Source organism: Leptodactylus fuscus, chromosome 2, assembly GCF_031893055.1.
Source record: "Leptodactylus fuscus isolate aLepFus1 chromosome 2, aLepFus1.hap2, whole genome shotgun sequence".
In the NCBI taxonomy this organism is placed as follows: domain Eukaryota; kingdom Metazoa; phylum Chordata; class Amphibia; order Anura; family Leptodactylidae; genus Leptodactylus; species Leptodactylus fuscus.
Window position 1 is genome coordinate 177,030,196 of NC_134266.1, and position 25,120 is coordinate 177,055,315.

At 39.6% G+C, this 25,120-nt stretch overlaps 2 protein-coding genes across 3 annotated transcripts in view; one reads left to right on the forward strand and one right to left on the reverse strand.

Annotated features, from left to right (window-relative positions):
• Window positions 1–25,120, reverse strand: part of GABRB3 (gamma-aminobutyric acid type A receptor subunit beta3) — a 297,693-nt gene that overhangs the window by 257,901 nt on the left and 14,672 nt on the right. The gene's annotated exons all lie outside the window — the stretch shown is intronic.
• Window positions 1–25,120, forward strand: part of GABRA5 (gamma-aminobutyric acid type A receptor subunit alpha5) — a 145,730-nt gene that overhangs the window by 73,258 nt on the left and 47,352 nt on the right. For both annotated transcript variants that reach the window (XM_075265190.1, XM_075265191.1), the window contains exons 6-7: window positions 1,510–1,592; window positions 23,353–23,496. In XM_075265190.1, coding sequence (XP_075121291.1) covers window positions 1,510–1,592; window positions 23,353–23,496 — 227 coding nt within the window. The remainder of the gene's footprint in view (window positions 1–1,509; window positions 1,593–23,352; window positions 23,497–25,120) is intronic.

Consider the following 25,120-nt stretch of genomic DNA (forward strand, 5'->3'; position numbering starts at 1 on the left):
CCGATGGAGGTGACTCCGTCTACATCTGTCATTTAATGTCAGTTGTTCTTATCCTGTGATGGAAACCATGGTTTCTGATTTGCCAGCATGTTATAAAGCAAGGTTTGCTGAGTAGATACTGTATATAGATCAGTAGGAATAAATTCAGTATAACTAGTAATGCATTCTGCACATTCCGGCTGTGGAGTTATATAGATAGTCCTATGCACAGACCAAGAGCTATTCTTGAATGTGCGACTCACAGTCTGTCAATCTGTCAATCACAGACTAAAGCCCCTCACCGAACTCCAGAATCCAGCATTAGCAGAAATATAAATTAAATAAATACAAGTTATTCTCGACCCCCCCCCCCTCCAAATATTTAACAAGATAGGTTCCCTTTAAACAACCCTGCTACACTACATCTTTAACACTGAACTCAACTATCATGGTTTGTCCCTGTTTGTGGCAATGTACTTGTGTTTGTCTATGTCTCTATTCACACTCCTCTGGAATAATCAAGATCCCTGTGCATTTTTTAGCTTTGCACTTTAGACTTTTCCTTGAAAATCTACAGTATATCTTTGATGGGAATATATTAATATTTGATATACCAGAACTTAACATAGTTGACTTTTATCTGTGACTTCTGAAAAAAATAATAAGAAGGAAGACATAATATCATATTCTTTTCCAAGAATTCTATAAGGCAGGTACAGGCTATAAGATGTTGCATACATATTTTTTGGTCAATAGTTTTTCAAGCAACATATTTATGAAGCCTTACTTGTATTTTATTTTCTTGTACAGTATATAGGTAAGAATTAACCATTGTTTAAAGCCATGCATTTTCTCTTGCTCTTTGAAGTGTATACATGCTGTAGCCTGGAACAACCTGTGTGTTAAGTTAAAAATGTCTTAAATACCTTTGAAGTTCACATTGAGGAGTCAAATAAAATATAAATATCTTTCAAATTGTGCAGAAAAAAAGTTTCTATAGCAACCTTGATTGCCTTACAATGTCTCATTAATACCATACAAATGGAAGAACACATTAGAAACATATCAGGCCTCTACTGTTTTACCTTTGGTTCTCCTGTTGGAAAATTGCAGGTTCCTTCTGTTTTAAAGGAAATTCAGGAGAAATCCATTTCATGCTCAGCATATAAATATGCTAGCAGTGAGACATTTGGCTCAATGATAAGAGAGCTGTCCTTTGAGGAATTGTGCCATGGGAAGAAAGGCTGTACTTTACATGAAGAGATAGACAGATTGGAGTATCTCATGTTAATGCAATTTGACAGCAGTGGGACTTAACAGGTAAAATCTGCCACATCTGCTTTTTTCTGTCTGTATAAAAACCTAAAATATTTTGAGGGATAATAATATACTGTTGCACAGTTTAGCTAGTCCCCAGGTTTCATATACCAGTGCCACAGCTGTCATGTGTAAGCAAATATATAATGATTGAATGCCCAGTAGCAGGATTTTGTGTAATTTTTTTTCTTTTATCCTTAATGATTTGGACAGATTGACAATTTCTGCAGAATGTCCCATGCAACTAGAAGACTTTCCTATGGATGCTCACGCATGCCCCTTAAAATTTGGAAGCTGTAAGTTGTATTTAAATATTTTACATAATACTCTCTCCTGTTTCCTAATCCTTTATTTGTTGGCGATTCTTGTATTGTGGTGGCAAAAGAGATTATTGTGCCAATTTATTCATTTGTGCAAAATCAGCCAAGCCAATATATCATCGTGTTGTGTGTTTTTGCATTTACTATACCTATGCACAGCTACAAACTATATTATTTAAAAATATCTATGGCAAAAAAAATTAAAACCCACATGGTTTACACGTACTGTTAGAAGGGGACTAAATGATAAAAAAGACAAAAAATAAATGAGAAAAAAATGACATAAAATAATGTAAAAAGGATATAAAGTTGGCTAAAAAATAAAACAAGTGCCCAAAGAAAGCAAAGCATAAATGTTTTTAGATATTCTATTCTAAGTTCTACAATGCAATAAAAGGTCAAACAATGCAAGACCCTTAAAATCATAATGGGGAGTTGGGTGAGTATACATTGTCTACCAATAAGTATTTGGACACCTGTGGTAGAATAGAAAAACAACATTTATTCCTATCCAATAGTTGATAGAACCCAGCAGATGCTTCCTTACGGATGGTATTGAGCGACACAATACTCCTAGATGCCTGTTGAAAATCCTGGTGTATGTGAGCCATCGATTGGGTGTGGTTTCTCTGGCCAGCACCCGTCTGTCTCTATTTCACAGTTTCGGGGTCTGCCGACTTGGGGCACATTCCGACAATCACCGTTCACCTTCCACTTCGTAATCACATAGGCCTCTGTTGATTTTTGGTAATTCAGTTTGCTTTCTATGTCCCTGCCCATTTCTGTGGTACCCCCACAATAACCAGACATCTCTGCACTTTGTGGCATCTTGTATGTGAGTTATGCCAATGCTGTTTCCTATTTAACGGCAGAAAACTGATGTACATCACAACCGCAGATATCTTCCATTTGCATGGGTGTCCAAATACTTATTGGTAGACAGTGTAGAAACTGCCAGGGCAATCAATCAATATAGTGAATAGACTGAATGCTAATGAAGTAGATGTGAGAAGACGGATTACATCCAAGAGTTCTTAGGGAACTCAATTCAGTTATTGCTGTGCCTCTCTTCATATAGTGACTGTAATGTGGTGCCAGTTTCATGAATGTTTGGCAATTATAGATCCGTGAATATATTATGGGAAAAATCTGCATCAGATTCATTTTCATTTCCATCCCTATGGCTCCCCCTTGGTGGAAGGTGCTGTGGCTTTCAGTCATGGCAAGTTCAAGCATTCAACTTTATTTTCATCATCATTCAATGATCTCTACCTCCCATGGAAAACAAAGATTAAGAAAAAAGTGAAGCAATGGGAAAACTTTCAGGTTAAAAATAACATAAATATGAATCCCTGTATGTTACCGAATAAAGACACAAAAATTATTGGAATAACCCAGATGAAAAAAAAATGTTATGTTATAACACTCAAAACTACATGTACAAAAAAATGCTGAAAATGTGTACAGAACCAGGTAAATTGGCTTGTCTTTAAGTGGTTAAGTTGGAAATGTAGACTGAACAACGTAAAAAAAACATGGATTACATAAGTAGAAAAATAAGAGCACCCCTACAACCAACCGGAAATCAGATAGTTATTCTGACAGGTGTTTGACAGTTATATCCACCTTCTCAGAACTTTGTAAGAAATAGGTATTTTAAAATATTAAACATATATTATCTGAAAACAAGCATCCAAGCTAGAGTATACAAACAAAAAACATAAATATCATGGATTGGCTGTGAAAAGTTAACAACAAAAAAATAAAAGAATAATCAGATTTTGGACTAAACTGTGTATTCAATAAAATCTTTCATGCAGTGAAGATGTTCTACGCAAAAGACATTGAGATGTAAGTAGTTTATACCTGCCACACATATAGATGTTCACATGTGTTAAAGAAACACCAAAACTACTGGAATGCGCCAACCAATGTTTGCATTCAGATTAAATTGGGTATTATATAGGAATACAATGTCCCATTCCATTATACAAACTGTAAACCTAACCAGTAAATCCTTAAAGTATAACTAAACTTCTGAATAATTATGATTTGTATCATTAATGAATATTGTAATATACTTTATTAACAAATCTTAATTTTTTCTGCATTCCTTTATTCACTCCATTGTTTCTCTATTGAATGTCTCTCACTGTGTAAAAGAGTTGCCAGAAAGTTTAGGTAAACTGTAAGTAATGTATAAACTGGGGCTGCTTTCAGGTGGGCATAATATAGCTGTGTTATAGCTCCTGAATTATACGTAACAACTAGGGTTGAGCGATCGGTATCGGAAATGTTCAAATTCCAATCGGCGATCAAGTAAATTTCGAGATCGGAATTCCTGTGGAGTCCAAAAATTTAAACAATTTTTGGATTCCATGCCGTGTAGTGAATAGGATCGTTTTTAAAATCCAATCTTCAATTATTAAAAAAAATCCCATTGACTTGCATTAGGATCGGGATCGGGTTCGAATCGGATTTTAAAAATGCTCAACCCTAGTCACAACTGAACCTCAACCTGAAGTGCCATAACTCTGTTTTTGATAAATCCTAGGAGTTGTGGCAGTTGTGTGTGTTTTCTCTATAATATGAGCTGGAAAAGCAGCTACATTCTGCACTCATTTATTATAACATACAGATCTGACTGAAAGAAATGCATTACACATTCACCCCTGGCACCACTGAAGTGAGGTTCCTTGGGCCCACCGGATAAAATGGTTCGGGGACACCACCCTCCAACTACCCGTGGTAATAGACCATAATACCCTTCAAATTCAGTCGGTTGCCTTCTGCTGTACTATTGTGTTAGACCCTGGGCACACTGAGGGATCCTCTGTTACTTTAGAGGTGGGAAGTCTGGCAGTCTGATAATAGTTATTAGTTTTATGGTAACATGCATATCTTATGCTAAAAATTGGGTTTGGACAGGATAAAGATATTTTTAAATGTGAATTTTAGGCAAGGAGGAGCGATTAGATGAGCAAGTGCTTATTATCTCACTCCTTTTCTGATAAAAAGATCCCCCTAGGTGACATTGAGAGACAGAATGATCTCTGGGTGAAGGGAAGTTGATAAAAGTCCATGTCCATGGTTTTGCAGGAAGGTTCTTTCACTGCAGACTATATCCGTATATACTGTCAGCTTCGTCCTGCTGCCCCCCCAGTACCACCCTGGCTGAGATGTGAGATTGAGGGTGGATGTGGTACTACAAATACCTATATTTGAGGATATATGCCACATAGAATGGAGACTCTAGTGTCATATAGAAGATGAGAGTTTGGGTGACAGTTCTAACCATTGTGGAACCTGAGATTTAGCAAGTTGAAAACACAGTCACTGCTGTATATGCATCAGAATCAGGAGTGAGAAAGGGCTGTTGGCAGCAAAGATGCATGGCTTATGTTTTAGGCTACTAAAATTCTATCCTGGGCCAGGTCTAGATAATTGACTGAAATACAGACCCTCAAGTGGAAAAGACAGGGTTAATGATAGCTATCATGTAGATTATACACGTGTATTTGTGGGATCTAAAGTTCACTTTATCTTTAACCCTTTAACAGGTAGGAAGCATCTATCAAAAAGTTAGACCAGATTACCATTATATCAGAATTAAAGGGAGTCTACCAGAAACAATATTATTTCTAAACCATTTATATGCCATTAATGGTATAACTCTTTGATGAAAAAAAATAACAGTACATTCACCATGCCAGAATTGGCTCCTACAATCGCATATAAACAGTTTAGTAGGGAATTTGATGATGGTACAATCCCACAATAAAATATACTGAAACTAGATTACACATTTAGATTTACCTACTCACTGCTTCCATTGGAGCCAATAGTGTTCTTGAAGTAATATATGAGGCACTTAAAAATCTTATTATATCTGGAATAAAACAATTTTGAAAAGCGGTGTCTGGTAAAAATAAAAAAAAATAAGGAACGCGATAGACTAATATCAAATTGAAGGAACTGTTGAACTGCTATAATTGCTGTCAAAGGTGCCAAACCAATTAATAAGTACCGATATAGACAAGGGTTTAATTACAGCACTGTACTTTATAAGTGCCAGTTACAGAGTTGGCGTACATCATTCTACTTGCTATCAGCACTGATACATGTGGACCATGGTGTGACCTAAATGTGCTAGCTACACATTCTCCAAGGAAAGCTTTCGTACCTCTCTGGCGAGCTTTGCTAATATACTGACAGTAGTTGGCAGGTGAAAGGATGATATATGGTATAGAACAGGGGTAGGGAACCTTCGGCTCTCCAGATGCTGTGAAACTACAACTCCCAGCATGCTCCATTCACTTCCATTGGAGTTCCAAGAACAGCAGAATAAGTATGCATGCTGGGAGTTGTAGTTTTGCAACAGCTGGAGAGCCGTACGTTCCCTACCCCTGGTATAGAATATATAGCATATAACTGTACCCAGTGATATTACAAAGCAGACTGAGGTTTTTGCTTTAAAAATATGACTAAGTCTTCTTCACAACATGCAATATTGTATGCAATATAGTATTAAGTAAGCGCAGAGAAAAACTGAAATATATCAGACTTTACCACCAGACCTTGATACATATATACTGTGTTGCAATGCACTCAGCAATCCCTGCATGATAAGAGCAGGGTATTGATTTTACAAGAATGTTTAATGCTACCTTATACTTTATTTTGTAATTTCGGTCAACTTATACAGCAAATTCCATTAAGATAAATCATATACTTGTACCACAACAAACATTATTGAAAACTTTGTGAACACTAGGTTTTTTGTATTGATTTGGAGCTCTTATGTCTATGTTGCCACTTAAGTCTTTAGGTACTTTAAGATTTTTTTTTTTTAAATGTAGATTGTGAGCCCCACATAAAGCTCACAATGTACATTTTCTCCCTATCAGTATGTCTATGGAATATGGGATGGAAATCCATGCAAACACGAGGAAAACATACAAACTCCTTGCAGACGTTTTTTTGCCCTTGGCAGGATTTGAACACCAGGACTTCAGCGCTGCAAGGCTGCAGTGCTAACCACTGAGCCACCGTGTGGCCCCAGGTACTTTAAGATTTTCTATTAGTTGTAGTTGTTTTTTTTATTCTGCTGCCGAATGTATTACCTAAGAGAATGTCTCTACCTGGGTAAATATTTCCAGAGGAGACACAATGGGCAGCTCTCTAATTCAGCAAGCACAATGCTAAATACAGCTTTACCATTGACTGGAGTGAATCATTTTGCCTGATTGACAAGACAATACCAGTCACCAGGGGCGTAACTACTGTAGAGGCTGCAGAGGCAGCTGCCACAGGGCCCGAGCCATTAGGGGGCCCAGTGACAGCCACTACCGCTGCGTTTTTTTTTTTTTAATAAGCCGTTACGGGCCCTATTCACTTGCCAATCCTGGCTGGGCTGGGATCAGTAAGTGACACCGCGGGCCCCACAAATACTATCATTATACTCGGGGGTCTTTGCAGACCCCCGAGTATAATGATCGGAGGCCCGGGAGAGGTAAGGGAACGTAAAAAACACTGTTACTTACCTCTCCACGATCCTGCCAGGCCTCCTTCCTGACGTCCTTTCTGACGTCACATGAACCCGGCCTGCGTCCCGGGTCATGTGACGTCTGATGTCATTTCAGAAGGATGGCAGCGGAAAAGACCCCAGAGTATAATAATTGTTTATGGATGTCCACTATGGGGTATAATACTGTGTGCAGGGGACACTATTGGGGATGATACTATGTACAGGGGCCACTATTGGGGATAATATGTGCAGGGGACACTATGGGGTATAATACTGTGTGCAGGAGCCAGTAATGGACAAAATACTGTGCGCAGGGGCCAGTAAGGGACATAATACTGTGTGCAGGGGCCAGTAAGGGACATAATACTGTGTGCAGGGGCCACTATGGAGGATAATACTGTGTGCAGGGGCCACTATGGGGGATAATACTGTGTGCAGGGGCCACTATGGGGGATAATACTGTGTGCAGGAGCCACTAAGGGGCATAATAGAGTGCGGAGGAGGGGGCCGGTCGAGGTCTTCGACGTCGATGTCGGCTGGGGGGGGGGGCCCATGTCAAAAGTTCGCTACAGGGCCCCGCCATTCCTAGTTACGCCACTGACAGTCACATACTGCCAATGAAGGTAGATCACACAGCTGCTATGGGTCCTGTGGGTCGGGGGGCCCCAGAACCAAATGACCTTGTTCCTTCTTCCATATAAACTAAACTGAGAGCATAGCATACAGTCTAGTTCTGCTCTCCTCCTCTTCCCTAAAATCCTGAAAAAGCACAGATGCTCATAAAGAAGAGGTAGGCGGGCCAAAGGCAGGAAAAACCTGAGAACCCATTATAAGTCAATGTGATCAAGTTAGGATAAGTTACACTACTGACTAGTTATATTCATCAATGCTTCTGTAAGAATGTACATAACAAGTACAATGTGAACATGCCCTATTCACAATTTACTTTGACTATGCAATTGGTATATATGATGCAACACAAAGAAATTCCACAGACCACTGTAAATTCACAGCAGTTTGTGTATACGTTAGTAGAGTTAATGGGAACGGGATAAAATTTAATTCTTTACCTTATGGCAGAAAAAGTCAGAAAATGTTAGAAAAATTAGAAATGACCCCATATGTCCATCTATGTCTTTGTGGGGCAGAAAGGAATCTTTATTATCACTTTCGTGAACAGAATTGTCCCAAAACTCAGTTGGCCAATAAGCAGAGAGAGACTCTGATAAATAGACAACTGACGTTTACTGATATTCCTGGCCCACACCACCTTTACATGGCTTCACCTCTCCCTTGGGTACCCTAATGAGCCACAAAACCCATGTGGGGTGATAGTAGAGGGATAGGGTAACTTGTTTTTGAAGTTGGTCCCAAATTTGACCTTTACTACAGGACTCTATGATATCCATGTTCTCCTCTAACAATGGAAAACTTGATCTACCTATTTTTTTTTTTCCATCTGGCCTAAATCAAATCTCATACCAAGGAAAACAATTAGCCAATGCCTACTATTTGTGACAGCAACAAAACATATTTACTTATAGAATCTTCAGCTGTAGCTATAGACCAGAAAAATCTCATAGCTCAAAATCAATACAAATAATCTATTTGCAAAACAAAATATTTGTTTTAGGTTATATTATTTTAAATTGTTGGAATGTTTTTGGATAATTTTCAATTTAATATTTGCATCAAAAAATTTAAATTCAGGCTTTCTAATTTACAAACTGATAGGTGGATGCTGCTTTATTCTATAAAATATCTTACTTACAACTATTAGTATTGCTTTATCCCTCCATAACACCGAATTTACACATCATTTGCATGCCTGTAAAATAAAGATTGCGTACAGAAATATAACATGATATGAGTCTCTGTGGTCTCCATATAAAGTCAACCTTTAAATGTCCTCATAAATACATTATAAAAAAAAAACAAAAACTTTGTCATCTGGACCACAGAAGGTTATTTTAAGCACATTGTCAGAAACAATGACAGCAAATTGAGTGACATGCTGTATATAACCTAAAGTATCTTTTCCCAGACAAACTGTTTCACACCAGTGGTTTTAATGTAAAATTCTAGTCTGCGGGGGTGACATTTCACTGGGTGTTGGAACACAGCCAGCAAGGGTGAAATAGCCCTGAGCAGGCTCGATTTTAAGCTTACACCACTCTGTAACATGATCATTTTCATTGCTTCAATAATCCAGCTTTGATGTTACTACATGATTGTAAGCAATCTGTACACTTTAGCGCTTCCCAATCTGATAAACCTGGAGTGTGACTAAATAATAATTCAGCTGACTAGTACATTGCATAATACAGTACATAATCCTGTCCTGCCATATGTGATTTCATGAAAACTTGGAAGGAAAACTATAAGTAATATCAATAAAGCAATCAGCTGTACATATAGACATTTCCAAAACGGTAGTGATTGAGGAAATCAGAAAAAACTCACATTAAGGCCAGGGCCCCACATTGCGAAAATGTTGCATTTAAGGTACCTACAAAATGGATGAGATTGTGGCTAATCCGTTTTCCGCTTAGGTATAATAGGGACAGAAAGTCGTCAGAGGATAACTCTGCAAAATTGTAATGAAAAACGCTGCAGAAAAAAACGATGCATTTCCGCATTGAATATTCACACTGATGACTAATCCATGGGTGCCAGAATCTGCTAGTGGATGGGTGGCGCTAGTGATAGGAGCGGCACTTTATTCACTAGAACCACCGCTATGTAGTGGACAGGACTGCTTGCACATGACCTATGGACTTGAATTGGAGTGGCGCTACATACATCACCTATTCACTAACAGATTCTGATACAACAGATGATCTGTGCAGGGTCCAGGTGTCTAACCACAACCGATCACATACAGGTGACCTATCCTGTAGATAGCGCGTTAGTAGTGTTGAGCGATCGGGATCGGAAATGTTCGGATTCCGATCAGTGATCGAGTAAATTTCACGATCGTGATTGGAATTCCGATCCCGATCTTTTCCAGTGGGATTGAGGTCGGAGGTTATTTCCCACAATGCTTGGCTACTGGTCAATCATTATGGGAAAAACTATAGTATCAGATGAGCGAGTACTATTTGAAACTCCCATTTCGAATAGCATGCACCCATATGAATGAATGGAAGTGGCTGCGTCCATTCATTCCTGTGGATTTACCGCAGCCTGCCACTCTTCTGCTTCGTCCCTGTTTTACTGTATACTCAACACTGCTACGTCTGAGATGTAGCAGAGCTGAATATACAGTAAAGCAGGGATGAAGCAGAAGAGTAGATAGTATCTATCTACTCGCAAACTTCGCTCAACTTACCTGTACAGAAGTGCTGCCACTGCAGCTACCCGTTCTTCTCGCTCCTCTTCTGTTAGAGATGATGGGAGTAGGTGGAGCTTGTTGTGGCTTAGGAGAATGTGGGTGGGTACTAGGAGGGGAGACATGAGTGCATCACTTACAATTTTTGGACTACATGCTGTGTAGTGAATAGGATCGTTTTTAAAATCTGATCTTCAGTTATTAAAAAAAGTCCCATTGACTTGCATTGGGATTGGAATTGGGATTGGGTTTGAATGGAAAATTGAATGGAAATTTCAAGATCGGCTCAACCCTACTCATCAGTATGAAAAATGGTACTTTTGTAGCTAGACATGAAGCAGATTATTGCATATTATTATTATGTGATACCACTCATATAAATAGCATTTCTCTAGACAGTCCATACCTCTCTTTGGATCTTCTGGGTCCCCCATGTCTACAGAATCTTTGGATCTTACAGGAGGTCAACAACAAAATTACCCAAGCATCTCTTTAATGTTTTTTTGCATTTATGCAAACACTGATTTCTTAAATATAAAAGCCATGTGCTGGAGCTTGAAAGTCGAATCTTAAAAATGTAAAACTGCTTAGACAGTAGGATATGTTCAGTTTGTCCACTATATGTCTGCACTTCTGCTCCTCATCTCCTCTACAGACATGGCCTACTCATCCTGGTGCATGAAACTTCCACAGCAGGATGTTCATGACTTTTGGATACGAATCTTCTCAGCATTTAGCCTCCATTATTCATGCCACTCCATAGAAGTCGGAAGACATCCAGGAGACGAATAGAACTGCTAAAAAAGAACTTTATTAATATAGTACATCTGAGAAGATTGGTGTTCACTGTTCAGAAGTTGTAAAAAACCTGCTGTGGAAGGTTCATGCTATAGGACACAGTGTGACCGGTTTGTTAAGGCTCTAGTATGGAGAATAAAGAGAAGTGTGGACATATTGTGGACAATCTAGAGGTATTATACCGTGCAAGGAGTTTTGTACTTCTAGATCCAGGACATTGCATTTATTTTTCGGACACTGTTGTTTATTCCCTGTATCAAGAACAAGGGGTAAGAGATTATTGTTATCTGTTCTACTTTACATCTGTGTGTTTGTTACAGAGGTTTCTTGTATCACAATTCACATTCAGCAACAATTTGCTTCGATATTGTATCATATGCAATTTTTTTTTTATAGCAGAGCCATACCATATTTCACACATATAAAGTAATGGATGTTTAAATAAGATTCTGTATTAGTCCCCGTTCATATGTTGGAAAATGAAGAAGGATTTAGGTGGTCTGCCTTAGATTCATTTTCTTGTCCTGCAAAGCAGATCTTTGGCTTTCTGCTGTTGCTTTCACTCACTGATCAGTGTCAGATGAATGAGGCTGATGGATTGTCAGATCGAGCAGGACAAATTCTTCCCTGTGAACATACCCTTAAACTATCTTAGCTGTTTGAGACAACGGAGTCTTACAGGTAGAAAATTCTTTTCTGCAATAACAAATTTACTTTTCAGTTAAATGCTTATTTCTGCAGACCATAAGGAGAATATGGGTTTAAACCGCTTAGGGCGGGTTCACATCTGCGCCCGGTCTTCGGTTTAGCCAATCCAGCCGGTTTCCGTCTTCTGTCCCGCAAAACTGGACAGGGGACAGAAACATGTCGGTCAGTTTTCAAACCTATTTACTTGAATGGGTATGTAAAGGTGACCGCCCGTGTGCGTCTTCTGCGTGTCTGTGGGGAAACCGGACACAAAATCCTGCATGTCTGGGAGCAGGAAAGAGCCTGATAAATAGAGAACGAAATATTTTTCTCTGATAAAATATAAAACCAGTTTCTTAAAGTTGCTTCTATAAATTTATGCAAAGTTTGTTGAACGGTTAGGGATCATTTAATATGTCTAATAGATATATATACAGGTAAAAGAATGGTTATGTGATGCTTCTGATGAAGTTAACAAGGGGCCAATATAAGAAAAATTGAAATTAGTCATATATTGAAATGTATAATACGTGACTTAATCAGCTTCTCAAGAGAAAATTCAGCCAGGCATTCGGCCAAGCAATGTTTTTTTCCATTAAATAAATGTTTGTTCTCCAAGTTATAGGGGTATTCCCACAAGTACAATCCTATTTCATATAAAAGTACTTTGCAAAATATGAATTGCCCATTCAAAGAAATGATCAAAAGTGTATATGTCACTAGAAAAAGCCATTGAAATATCCCTTTCTATACCATTGTTTAAGCACTGTCGCCAATAGATACGACCTGTAGTCCATCCTCATTCAGGACGAGCATGCTCAGTTTGTCTTTGACTTTGATATAGCGGCTTATTAGATCAGGGCTACATAACCATGAATGTTTTGTCCTGCATGGTTGCTCAAGTTTTTTTTTTTTTCTTTTTTAAGTTGCATGTTGGCAATGCCCTTTAAGTCTGATACTGGTGACAGACTCCCTTTAAGGCTATTAAACTGTGATGTGTATGGTGAGCTTTAGGCCAGGGCCCCACCTTGCGGAAATGCAGCTTTTTTTGTTGCATATTTTGTTGCGGTTTTTTAAGCCAACACCAGGACTAGATTGAGCAGAAGTTAGAAGTATAAGGACTTCCTATATATTTCCAATTCCATTTGTAGCCGTTCTTGGCTTTGGCTCAAAAAACCGCAACAAAATCTGCAACAAAAAAAGCTGCATTTCCGCAATGTGGGGCCTCAGCCTTAGGTTGATTTTTTGAGACACCCCTTGAAATAAAACCAGTAATCTCATTTGGAATTAGATAAGGACCTCTTGTTGCTGGAACAGTAAAGTACAGGAACTACATTGATATAAGACAGATAAACGAATCTGAAATTAGGCAAGGATCGTTTGTTACAGAAATATCACATTTGTTTTAGGTTGTTTTATGAGTAGGGTTGAGCGATCGGCGATCGAGTAAATTTCGCGATCGCGATTGTAATTCCGATCCCAATCTTTTTAGGTGGGATCGAGGTCGGAGGTTATTTCCCACAATGCTTTGCTACTAGCCAAGCATTGTGGGAAAAGTTAACAATGTTAGCTAGGTCCCATAGGAATGAATGGATGCAGCCGGCACACAGCCTGTGCCGGCGTCCGGCCGCTTAACCCCCTGCGTGCCGGCTGCGTCCATTCATTCTAATGGGAGACTAGCTAACATGTCTAGTAGCTAACACTTACCTGCACAGAAGCGCTGCTGCTAGTCAGGTCTCCACTGTTCTTGCTCTTCTTCTCAAATCGCTGCCCCCGCCTCCCAGGTTAGTGTTACAGACCTAGGAAGAAGGCAGGGCTTGTGTATTAGGAGAATGTGGGTGGGTACTGGGAGGGGAGCACTCACGTCTCCCTGCCCTGTACCCACCCACACTCTCCTAAGCCACAAGCCCCGCCTTCTTCCTAGGTCTGTAACACTAACCTGGGAGGTGGGGGCAGCCAGGCAAGAACAGGAGCGAGAACAGCGGGGACTGGACCAATGGCAGCCCTTCTAGGCAGGGAAGTGGACACCAGGGGGGACTAAGTAGCCAGAGGATTTTTTTTTAATCACTACACAGCGTGGAGTCTAACAATTAAAGCGTTCCATTTTTAGACTCCATGCTGTGTAGTGAATAGGATCGTTTTTAAAATCCGATCTTCGATTATTAAAAAAATCCCATTGACTTGCATTGGGATCGGAATTGGGATAGAGATCAGGTTCAAATGGAAAATGATCGGAAATTGGATTTTAAAAACGATCCTGAAATCTCAAAATCGGCTCAACCCTATTTATGAGTGACACATTGACATATATGATAGAAGTTCTGTAGAGTAAAAGCCCCTCCAATAGTGTTATGTGGTTGGTTCAAAGTGATGTTCAAGTTAATCTGTGAAAACTCAGTTGGGTATAGACTGTGGTATACTTATTCCTAATGTCTTTTTCTCTGAAAGATCACAAGAAAGACTTATGTGTCAGTTTGTTAAACTTATTATCAGCAATTTAAAGAAGTCTTCTATTTTCGTTGTGACCTTGAGCAGCATATGTTCACATATTGCAGTGTTCATGCATCACTTCTGAAAGCTGCTGCAACTGGTGTGAATGTTAAAACTATTCTTTAAGAACAACTTGAATTTTTGCTATTGTTTGAAATAATAGCTGTCCATGTAGATGATACATCCCTCCTGACCATTTATTTCCAACATTGAAAAACGTCTTTGTTCAAGCAATGTTTTGTAATCCCTCATGAAAGAGGTCTCACTGACAGTGGCCATATAATTGTACAGCTCGTACTGTAAGATAATAGTTGATAATTTAGGAGTCATTGTTCACTTTACGCTCTAGACCAGAATAACTTTTACCTTGTGTAGCCTTATAAGCATTCTCAATTTCTATCTCTTCTCCCTCATCTATCTCATTCTCTATGATTCTTAAAAAGTTTGCTATAATTGAAACTGTTATCATTTCTATGTAAAGTCACACTTCTCTTCTACAGTCACGTTGTAGGATTAACATAAAAAGATATTTAAGACTAGAGATGAGCGAACAGTGTTCTATCGAACACATGTTTGATCGGATATCAGGGCGTTCGCCATGTTCGAATCGAATCGAACACCGCGTGGTAAAGTGCGCCAAAATTCGATTCCCCTCCCACCTTCCCTGGTGCCTTTTTTGCACCAATAACAGCGCAGGGGAGGTGGGACAGGAACTACGACACCGGGGGCATTGAAAAAAATTGGAAAAAGTCATTGGCTGCCGAAATCAGGTGACCTCCATTTTAGACGAATAGTGGATTTCAAATCCGGGTCATATGAGAATGTGAACTTTGTGACTATGAGACAGGGATAGCTGTACAGGCAGGGATAGCTAGGGATAACCTTTATTTAGGGGGGAATGTTATTAAAAATAACTTTTTGGGGCTCTATCGGGTGTGTAATTGTGATTTTTGTGAGATAAACTTTTTCCCATAGGGATGCATTGGCCAGCGCTGATTGGCCAGAGTACGGAACTCGACCAATCAGCGCTGGCTCTGCTGGAGGAGGCGGAGTCTAAGATCGCTCCACACCAGTCTCCATTCAGGTCCGACCTTAGACTCCGCCTCCTCCAGCAGAGCCAGCGCTGATTGGCCGAATTCCGTACTCTGGCCAATCAGCACTGGCTAATGCATTGTATTGGCGTGATGAAGCAGTGCTGAATGTGTGTGCTTAGCACACACATTCAGCTCTACTTCATCGGGCTAATAGAATGCATTGGCCAATCAGCGCTGGCCAATGCATTCTATTAGCTTGATGAAGCAGAGTGTGCACAAGGGTTCAAGCGCACCCTAGGCTCTGATGTAGCAGAGCCGAGGCTGCACAAGGGTTCAAGCGCACCCTCGGCTCTGATGTAGCAGAGCCGAGGGTGCACTTGAACCCTTGTGCACCCTCGGCTCTGCTACATCAGAGCCGAGGGTGCGCTTGAACCCTTGTGCAGCCTCGGCTCTGCTACATCAGAGCCGAGGGTGCGCTTGAACCCTTGTGCACACTCTGCTTCATCAAGCTAATCAGAATGCATTGGCCAGCGCTGATTGGCCAATGCATTCTATTAGCCCGATGAAGTAGAGATGAATGTGTGTGCTAAGCACACACATTCAGCACTGCTTCATCACGCTAATACAATGCATTAGCCAGTGCTGATTGGCCAGAGTACGGAATTCGGCCAATCAGCGCTGGCTCTGCTGGAGGAGGCGGAGTCTAAGGTCGGACCTGAATGGAGACTGGTGTGGAGCGATCTTAGACTCCGCCTCCTCCAGCAGAGCCAGCGCTGATTGGTCGAGTTCCGTACTCTGGCCAATCAGCACTGGCTAATGCATTGTATTGGCGTGATGAAGCAGTGCTGAATGTGTGTGCTTAGCACACACATTCAGCTCTACTTCATCGGGCTAATAGAATGCATTGGCCAATCAGCGCTGGCCAATGCATTCTATTAGCGTGAACTGAGTTTGCACAGGGGTTCTAGTGCACCCTCGGCTCTGCTACATCAGATTGCTACATCTGATGTAGCAGTGCCGAGTGTGCATCAGATGTGTAGTTGAGCAAAACTGACTCAGCACTGCTAAGTCTCTGCATTCGCATAGGAATGCATTGGCCAGCCTTCGGCCAATCAGCGCTGGCTCTGCTGGAGGAGGCGGAGTCTAAGGTCGGACCTGAATGGAGACTGGTGTGGAGCGATCTTAGACTCCTCCTCCTCCAGCAGAGCCAGCGCTGATTGGTCGAGTTCCGTACTCTGGTCAATCAGCACTGGCCAATGCATTTCTATGGGGAAAAGTTAGCTTGCGAAAATCGCAAACTGACAGGGATTTCCATGAAATAAAGTGACTTTTATGCCCCCAGACATGCTTCCCCTGCTGTCCCAGTGTCATTCCAGGGTGTTGGTATCATTTCCTGGGGTGTCATAGTGGACTTGGTGACCCTCCAGACACGAATTTGGGTTTCCCCCTTAACGAGTTTATGTTCCCCATAGACTATAATGGGGTTCGAAACCCATTCGAACACTCGAACAGTGAGCGGCTGTTCGAATCGAATTTCGAACCTCGAACATTTTAGTGTTCGCTCATCTCTATTTAAGACATTAGAGCATAATAAGCTAAATGTTCCAGACGTTATATGCACCAAAATACTGACCTAGCTGTTCTGCAAAGCATTTAGAATGTGCTTAGACACCTTTACACAACTTGCCTGACAATTGGGTGGAGCTTAGTAGATCTACAGATACAACAATGTATGTATGTAATATGTGAGTGATATATATTATGGTGTGCAATATGTGAGTGACATGCTGTATGTATATAAAATATGAGTGACGTATGCACTATGCATTTAATATGTGTATGATATATGCTGTATGGATCTAATATATGAGTGATGTGTGCAGTCTGCATGTAATATGAGTGATGTGTGCTACCTACTTGTATTATATGACTTATGTATGCATCTCTTATGTGAGTGACTTGAGGAATATGTGGGATATATGTGACTAACATGTGAGTGTCTTGCATGTATCTATATATATTAAACACATGGGGACTTTATTGATTTATCCACACCAGTCGTAATCCATTCCCTCACTGGCACAAGATATGCCAAGAATTATTAAGAGACTCTAGCCTATTAGTATTTCTGGTGCATCTCAGGAGGTCTCACGCATCACAGTTGAAATCTACACCCACCAGGGGCTGACATACATTTTAGGCACAACTCACGCCGGTTTTTTGCAATAAATAATAGGAAATCTGATGGCCTGAGTGATCTCTACTCTGCTCCCCCTCCCTTGCTGCCTGCCCTGCTCTGTAAATCCTTAGAAAGTGATACATCTTTGCTGCAACCATGCACCATTTTTTTAATTCTTTTTTTTAAATGTAGATTGTGATAGTGTATAGGAAACACAATATACATTTTTTTCCCTATCAGTATGTCTTTGTAGAATGGGAGGAAATCCATGCAAACACGGGGAAAACATACAAACTCCTTGCAGATGTTGTTTCTGACAGGATTCGAACCTGCAAGGCTGCAGTGCTAACCACTGAACCACCATGTTGCCCCCAACCATGCACCATTTCTGTGCTAGCTTTCTGACATACATATTGTATGGTGCTATTGCATTGTACTGTATATTATATAGTGAGTTTGTGCATCATGTATCAAACATGTGAGTGACTTATACTGTATATGGGATGCATGTTATGTGCGAGTGATGTGTATACATCATGGTTCTAATGTGTTTAGTGGCATGTATCAAGTCTCCAAGATGGAAAATATTGTACATTTGAGTAGCTTTGTTGCAGTTGAAAGGAGGGGGAGAGGCAGATAATCTTCTTGCACAGGGGTCTTTAACTGTCATTGTCCGCCCCTGCTGTGAATGCATGTATAGTTTGTTCCAGCAAAACAATTGGACAGAATTATAATCTTCAAAATTCCTCATAAGACTTTCATTATTTTCACAATGCAATGAGGCTTGGACAATGATGCCATGCACATTGTAATAAAAAGTGATCTATGATGTTAAGAATACGGACATTTTCTAGAGGAGAGTGCTATATAAACAGAAAATATGGTAATTCTGAAATGCCATTTTAATGACATCTGGTTTTAAGGACATCAAGATTTTCTACACACTAATAGAGATTTTAGAGCCCCAAATAAAGGAAGAAGAAACATAAGAAAAAGGGAAGCACTTACATAACCCATCAAAAGTATAGATGTGCCATCGGAGTTCAATATATTAGGCATTTTTGAATATAGAATGTAAAAACTATACAAGATATTTAATGTGTTCAGAATAGTTATCGTACCGTTGCATAAAGAGGTACATTCAGAAAATCCATCTAGCTCAAAGTAGGCAAGGAAAAAGAAAGCTGTAAAAATGCTGTCTTAGCGCACACAACCAGTGCTTTGTGCTCAAAATCCTAAGCCAGGAACCTAATAGTTTCAAGTGAAAGCTTACTTAATTAGGGAATTGCATTATGGGTTATGCCATGATATAGTGTTACAAGCAGAGCGAGAAGAGCAATGCCAGTGGTACTGCTCTCATAGAAAAATATAGGGCTCTAATTGATTTTACCAGTCTGTAGGTTGGCAGTGCCCCCATCTGTACCAGTCACTGGATGAGAGCTACTCTACAAAGTTTCTTTAAAAAATTATTAATACGTAAGAAAGAGAAAATAATTTCACTAATTTATCTTTATAAAGATCACAAGTCTAACTCAAGTGCCAAACAAATGTATACAGTCAGCACAACATGGAGATAGATGATAGATAGATAGATAGATGATAGATAGATGATAGATAGATGATAGATAGAAGATAGATAGATAGATAGATAGATAGATAGATAGATAGATGAATACGATAGATAGATAGATAGATAGATAGATAGATAGATAGATAGATAGATAGATAGATGGATAGATTAAGGGCCTTGAGTCTCTGACTGTATGTTCAGTTGGGGACAAAATATGTGATGGTGGTAGCCTTGCATAGAACGTTCATTGAAATTTCCCACCAGTTTCCACTAGCACTGTCAGGAGAATATAGACTCTGTTCATGGCACCTGGAATATTGATGGTGGAGTCTTCATTGAGGCCAGGATACATATAGCAAATCTAAATTCAGTAAAGTTACCAATGTAGCCAAGGATTGCAGTTTTAACCTCATATACAATAAAGCACAAAGCATACATACGTCATCTATAAAGTGCACCATGTTGGTTTGCACATGGCACTGCCCGTATTTATAGGAACAATGTATAATACTAGACCCCGATTCTTTGTTAGAATCTAATTAGTGGGTCAGTATACTCTACAGAATTCTGTGTATACACATTTCAGCCTTTTCTATCTAATCCCATTGAAATAATTTAAGAGGTAGTTTAAGAGCATTTTAGATAAGTATTTGAAGAGCTTCAAGTATGAGGCCTTCAAGTATGATAAGGAAGAATCATTGTTGATGCAGCCTGGCATACATTAAGCCTTTTCATCCCCAATCTTCAGTAGATGTATAGTTTCATTACGCACTGAAAATGTACTTTATCATTAAGGATATTGCGAGTGTACGTCTCCTCTCATGGAATTATATTAGCTCTTTTGGTTTAGCGAACAGTACTGAAATGTAAGGTAAACAGATTAATATCAAGGCATTATCTGTAATGTCGCAGAATATAGATTTCAATTTCACATTTTATGAAGCTACATCCTGAATAGAAGAATTATTATTTTTTTTAAGATTTATACATTTGGGAAATGTCTGCCCATTTCTTTGCTTGTTTGCTGGGTAGAATCTACTAATTACCGAGCTAATCTCTCTGATTGGATTTGGCAATTATGTTAATTGCTTACCACAACATTTGCTAGCTGTCACTTTGCAAGTATGTTAGATCTCTGTCTCTACTTTGTTACGCTCACATTAAGTGGTGTCAAAATTGGGTCAATCAATAAAAAAATATAGCAAAGGTGCAATTTCAAGGAGGAGTATGTACATTATATTAAAATGGCTCAGGGTCTTTAATTTTCATACTCTAAGATTTGCTATCTGATTTAATTGGATTTGTTCTACATTTGCTGCAGTACACGCTACTAGAGGAAAAGAAACTTGATTATTTTTATCATCTAGATAGTATTAACTTTAAGGCAACACTTATATGGTTATATTTCATGTTAGATGGCTACAAATTGGCATTACAGTTCTGTACTATAATGAGAACGTACATGACTAAGTCTCAATTGGCTTATTCAGGTTTTTGCATTCAATGTTCAAGACTAAACCGATGGGTGAATTGAAGAAAAGCCTTATCTGCAGTTATATTTTAACTCCCTTTATGATCCAGACTTGGTTTTGTCTTCAAAAACGGAATCAAAAACCTGAAAGGGGAAAAAACGTATTAAGCTAGATTCTAATAATAATACAGCAAACCTCTTAAAAATATTAACTCTTTGAGAAGACCACCTCCGTTATATAACAGATTTTAAGTTTCCTTTACCCCTGTCTGCTAAACCTATGCTCTACTATTCCAATGACAATGATTGCTGTTCCTTAGTCTGACAAGTTCATGCCACAAAGGCCTCATGCACACAGGGGATTCTAGGCCAGAAAATCTGGTCCGTACAATGGTCAGATTGCCATGTCTAAACCGAGTCAGAAGAACAATTCCTTTCCTCATAGTGATCTACTGTTTGATATTAATAGTCCATGCAGGGGTGTAACTTTAGGGGGCGCAGAGGGTGTAGTTGCCCATAAGCACTGGCATCAGTATTGAGATTGCAGCTTCCATCTGGCCCATAAGCCAAGGAGACCTACAGATTACCCTAACCACAATAAGGGTGATTAAACTCCTTAGCTCCCATAACCATCACTATCAAGAATTTGCTGTAGGGGCCCACAAGGCTTACACCATTGAGTCCATGTTACTCCATAACTTCACTGTACTATACTGTATATAGCACAGGAAGAAGAGCTGCCTTGAGGAAAGGACTCCTAGCATTGTAGATGACTATGATACAAGGAGTCCTGGTCTCCTGACTAGTCTCAGGTCAGAAAATCAGTATGTATAACCCGAGCCTTATTTTGGGTTGATAAGGTTAAGGAATAAGGGGGCCTACTGTAAGTCTGCCAATAACGCTCCTTGGGATGATATTTGCTATTATTTATAATACATTAATAATTATGTATGTAGACAGCATGGTGGCTCAGTGGTTAGCACTGGAGTCCTAGGTTCAAATCCTGCCAAGGACAACATCTGCAAGGAGTTTGTATGTTCTCCCTGTGTTTGCGTGGGTTTCCTCCGGGTACTCCAGTTTCCTCCCGCACTCCAAAGACATACTGATGGGGAATGTAGATTGTGAGCCTTATAAGGGACAGTGACTGTAAATGTCTGTAAAGCGATGCGGAATATGATGGCGCTATATAAGTAAGCATAATAAATGTATGTTGCTTAACCCCTTAAGGACCAGGCCATTTTTTGGTTTCGCATTTTCGTTTTTCCCTCCTCACATTTCAAGAGCCATAACTTTTTCATTTTTCAGTTCACAGAGTCACATGATGGCTTATTGTTTGCGGGACAAATTGTACTTTGTAATGGCATCATTCAATATGCTGTGCAATGTACTGGGAAGCTGGAAAAAAATTCAGAATGAGGTGCAATTGGAGAAAAAATGCATTTGCGCCATTTTCTTATGGGTTTAATTTTTACAGCGTTCACTGTTTGGTACAAATGACATGTTACCTGTGTTCTACGTGTCAGTACAAACGTGGTGATACCAAATTTATATAGTATTTGAAATGTTTTGATACTTTTAAAAAAATGATAAACTTTGCAAAATAGAAAAAAAATTTTGTGTCATCATGTTCTAACACCTGTAACTTTTTCATATTTACATGTATGGAGCTGGTTGTGGTGTCTTTTTATGCGGGACAAGATGACGTTTCTATTGATACCATTTGGGGAAAGATCTGATGGTTTGATCACTTTTTATTCAATTTTTTATAGGAGGCAAAGTGTTGAAAAAAACGCTTTTTGGCTGTTTTTATTTTTTTGCCGCTACGCCGTTCGCAGTACGGGATAAATGTTTTAATATTCTAATAGTTCAGGCATTTTGGAGCGCAGGGATACCTAATATGTTTATGTTTAATGTTCTTTAATTACTTTTATAGCTAATCTAGGGAAAGGGGGGTGATTTGAACTTTTATTTTTTTTATTTTTTTAATACTTTTAAAAACTTTTTTTTTTCTTCTGTTACATTTATGATCAGACCCCTTAGGTACCTTGAAACCTAGGGAGTCTGATCGCTCATACTATTCACTGCAATACTACAGTACTGCAGTGAATAGCAGAATCCCAGCACTTCTATTAGACGATGCCTCTGGCATCGTCTAATAGATCTCGGGCAGAGACAAGCCTGGAAGCCTTCAATAGGCTTCCGGCTGTCATAGCAACCGATCACCGCCCTCATGTGACGTTCAGGAGGGCGGCGATCGGGGAAACATGGCGGCGCCCATGCCGCCTGCGCTGTTTACACGCTGCGGTCGCGTTTGACCGCAGTGTGTAAAGGGTTAACAGCAGCGATCGGCTCGGGCACCGACCGCTGCTGTTATTGGCAGGTCCTGGCCTTATTATACAGCCGGCATCTGCCGTGTATGGAGCGAGCTCAGCGTGTGAGCTCGCTCCATACATCCCCATGCGACCCATGACGTACAGTTACGTCAAGGGTCGCTAAGGGGTTAAACAAAAATAGGTAGAACTAGGGAATGAAAACAAATTACTTTTAATTAATGAAATTATTACTTACATTTTTATTATAGAACGAAAATGAATTAAGCGTAAATATTTTTTAGAAATACATTTTTAAATAACTATTTTTTCCTTAAAGATGCATACCCTAACTCAGAACTGAGGTATGAATGGACCAATGTGACCCACAAGTCAGTGGTAGTGGCAGAAGATGGGTCTCGTCTAAATCAATACCATTTGATTGGTCAGACTGTTGGAACAGAAAATATCAGCACAAGCACAGGTAAGGAAGATTACTCATGTCATAATGTGATATGTGATTTGTATACTCAATAGCCAGAAAATTAAAACCACTGACAGTGGAAATTAATAACACTGGTGATAATGTTACCTGTCAGCAAGTGAGCAGTCAGGTCCTGAAGCTGATGATTTTGAAGGAAGGAACAATATGAACGTGTAAAGATATGAGCAATTTAGATAAGGGAAAAATTGTGTCGACTGGACAACCGGGTCAGTGTATTTAACAATGGCCACTTTTGTGCAGTGTTCCCAGTATGCAGTAAATGGTATCCATCAAAAGTGGTCCAACGAAATGAAATGTAACCAGTCATGAAAGGCTAAGACCTACTGCATAGAGAAACCTATCTGGTTTGATCCCATAGAAGAGTTGTTGGAGCACAAACTGGTGAAAAAAAAATAAAAAAAATTATATATATATATATATATATATATATATATATATATGGTGAGGGTTTAAAGCTAGAGGGCGCTGTAGAGCGACCAGAAACAGGGTTTAAAACAGAGGTTCTCAAACTTATTTTGTCTAGCGCCCACTTCGAGAATTAATTATTTTCTGGCGCCCCCCAAAATTTTTTTACTTTACTACATCTTAAGAATCACAATCGCAGTCACTATGTTAATAATTAAATTATGTGTGTCATGTGAAAATAAGACTTTCTGATGAGGGTAATGTAAAACACCATTTTGTAATATTAGGAAAACTTTTATTCATGTTATTAAAACAAACATTTCCATTTTAATTTTAAAACTAATCTAATGTGAAGGATGAATTTGATGATTTTTAACAAATTGTTAATATCAGGCTCGAATTTACTCAAAAACAGCCGTAAGTCACCGCGTTCGGTAATCTGCAACCGATTTCTCTTTTTAGTTAGCAACGTTGCCACAGCACTAAATCCACGTTCACACAAATACGATGATGGGAATGCTATCAAAAATCGTTGAACAGGGTACAATTGCGGGATTGGCTTTTGTAGCCAAAATTCTTGGTATCCATTTTTGAATTTTATTTTTATTTCCTCGTTCGTTATCAGTTCTATGAGTTCTTCTTCCAGCTGGGGTGATCCTGCTGTGTTGACATTTGAAAAAGGATCCAACGCCCAGTCCGGTATTTCCAATTTTAAAATGTCCTGGAATCGTACCACCACACCACATAGCGTGATCCTATGGGATGACTGAAGGGCCTGTGATGTCATCAAAAGGTCCTGTAGACTTGGATTTACCTTGTACGGAGTTTCCTAAAGGACCTGGCTCCTCTGCCCACTGGCAGCCTGCTCTATATAATAAAGCTTTATCCTAGTGAACAGAGAGACCAGGTCCTTTAGCCCAGTAGGATTTAGACTGCTTTATATAAGAAAGCAGCACTTATTCTACACACACCCCTCTATCTCACAGCAGGGAGCTAGGTGATGTGTATGTGATGTGTATGTGTGGTGCAGACACAGGCTGGCTCCATACACTCAGCCCCCCCCTCTCTCCCCCCACACAGCAGGGAGCTACGTCATGTGGCTCCCTCAGCAATGAGCAGGGGGCCAGGTGCTAGTGTCCAGAATGAAGTGAATAAAGTAAGATAGTGGACAAACAAAGCAGTTTTGCTGAAGCAGTGT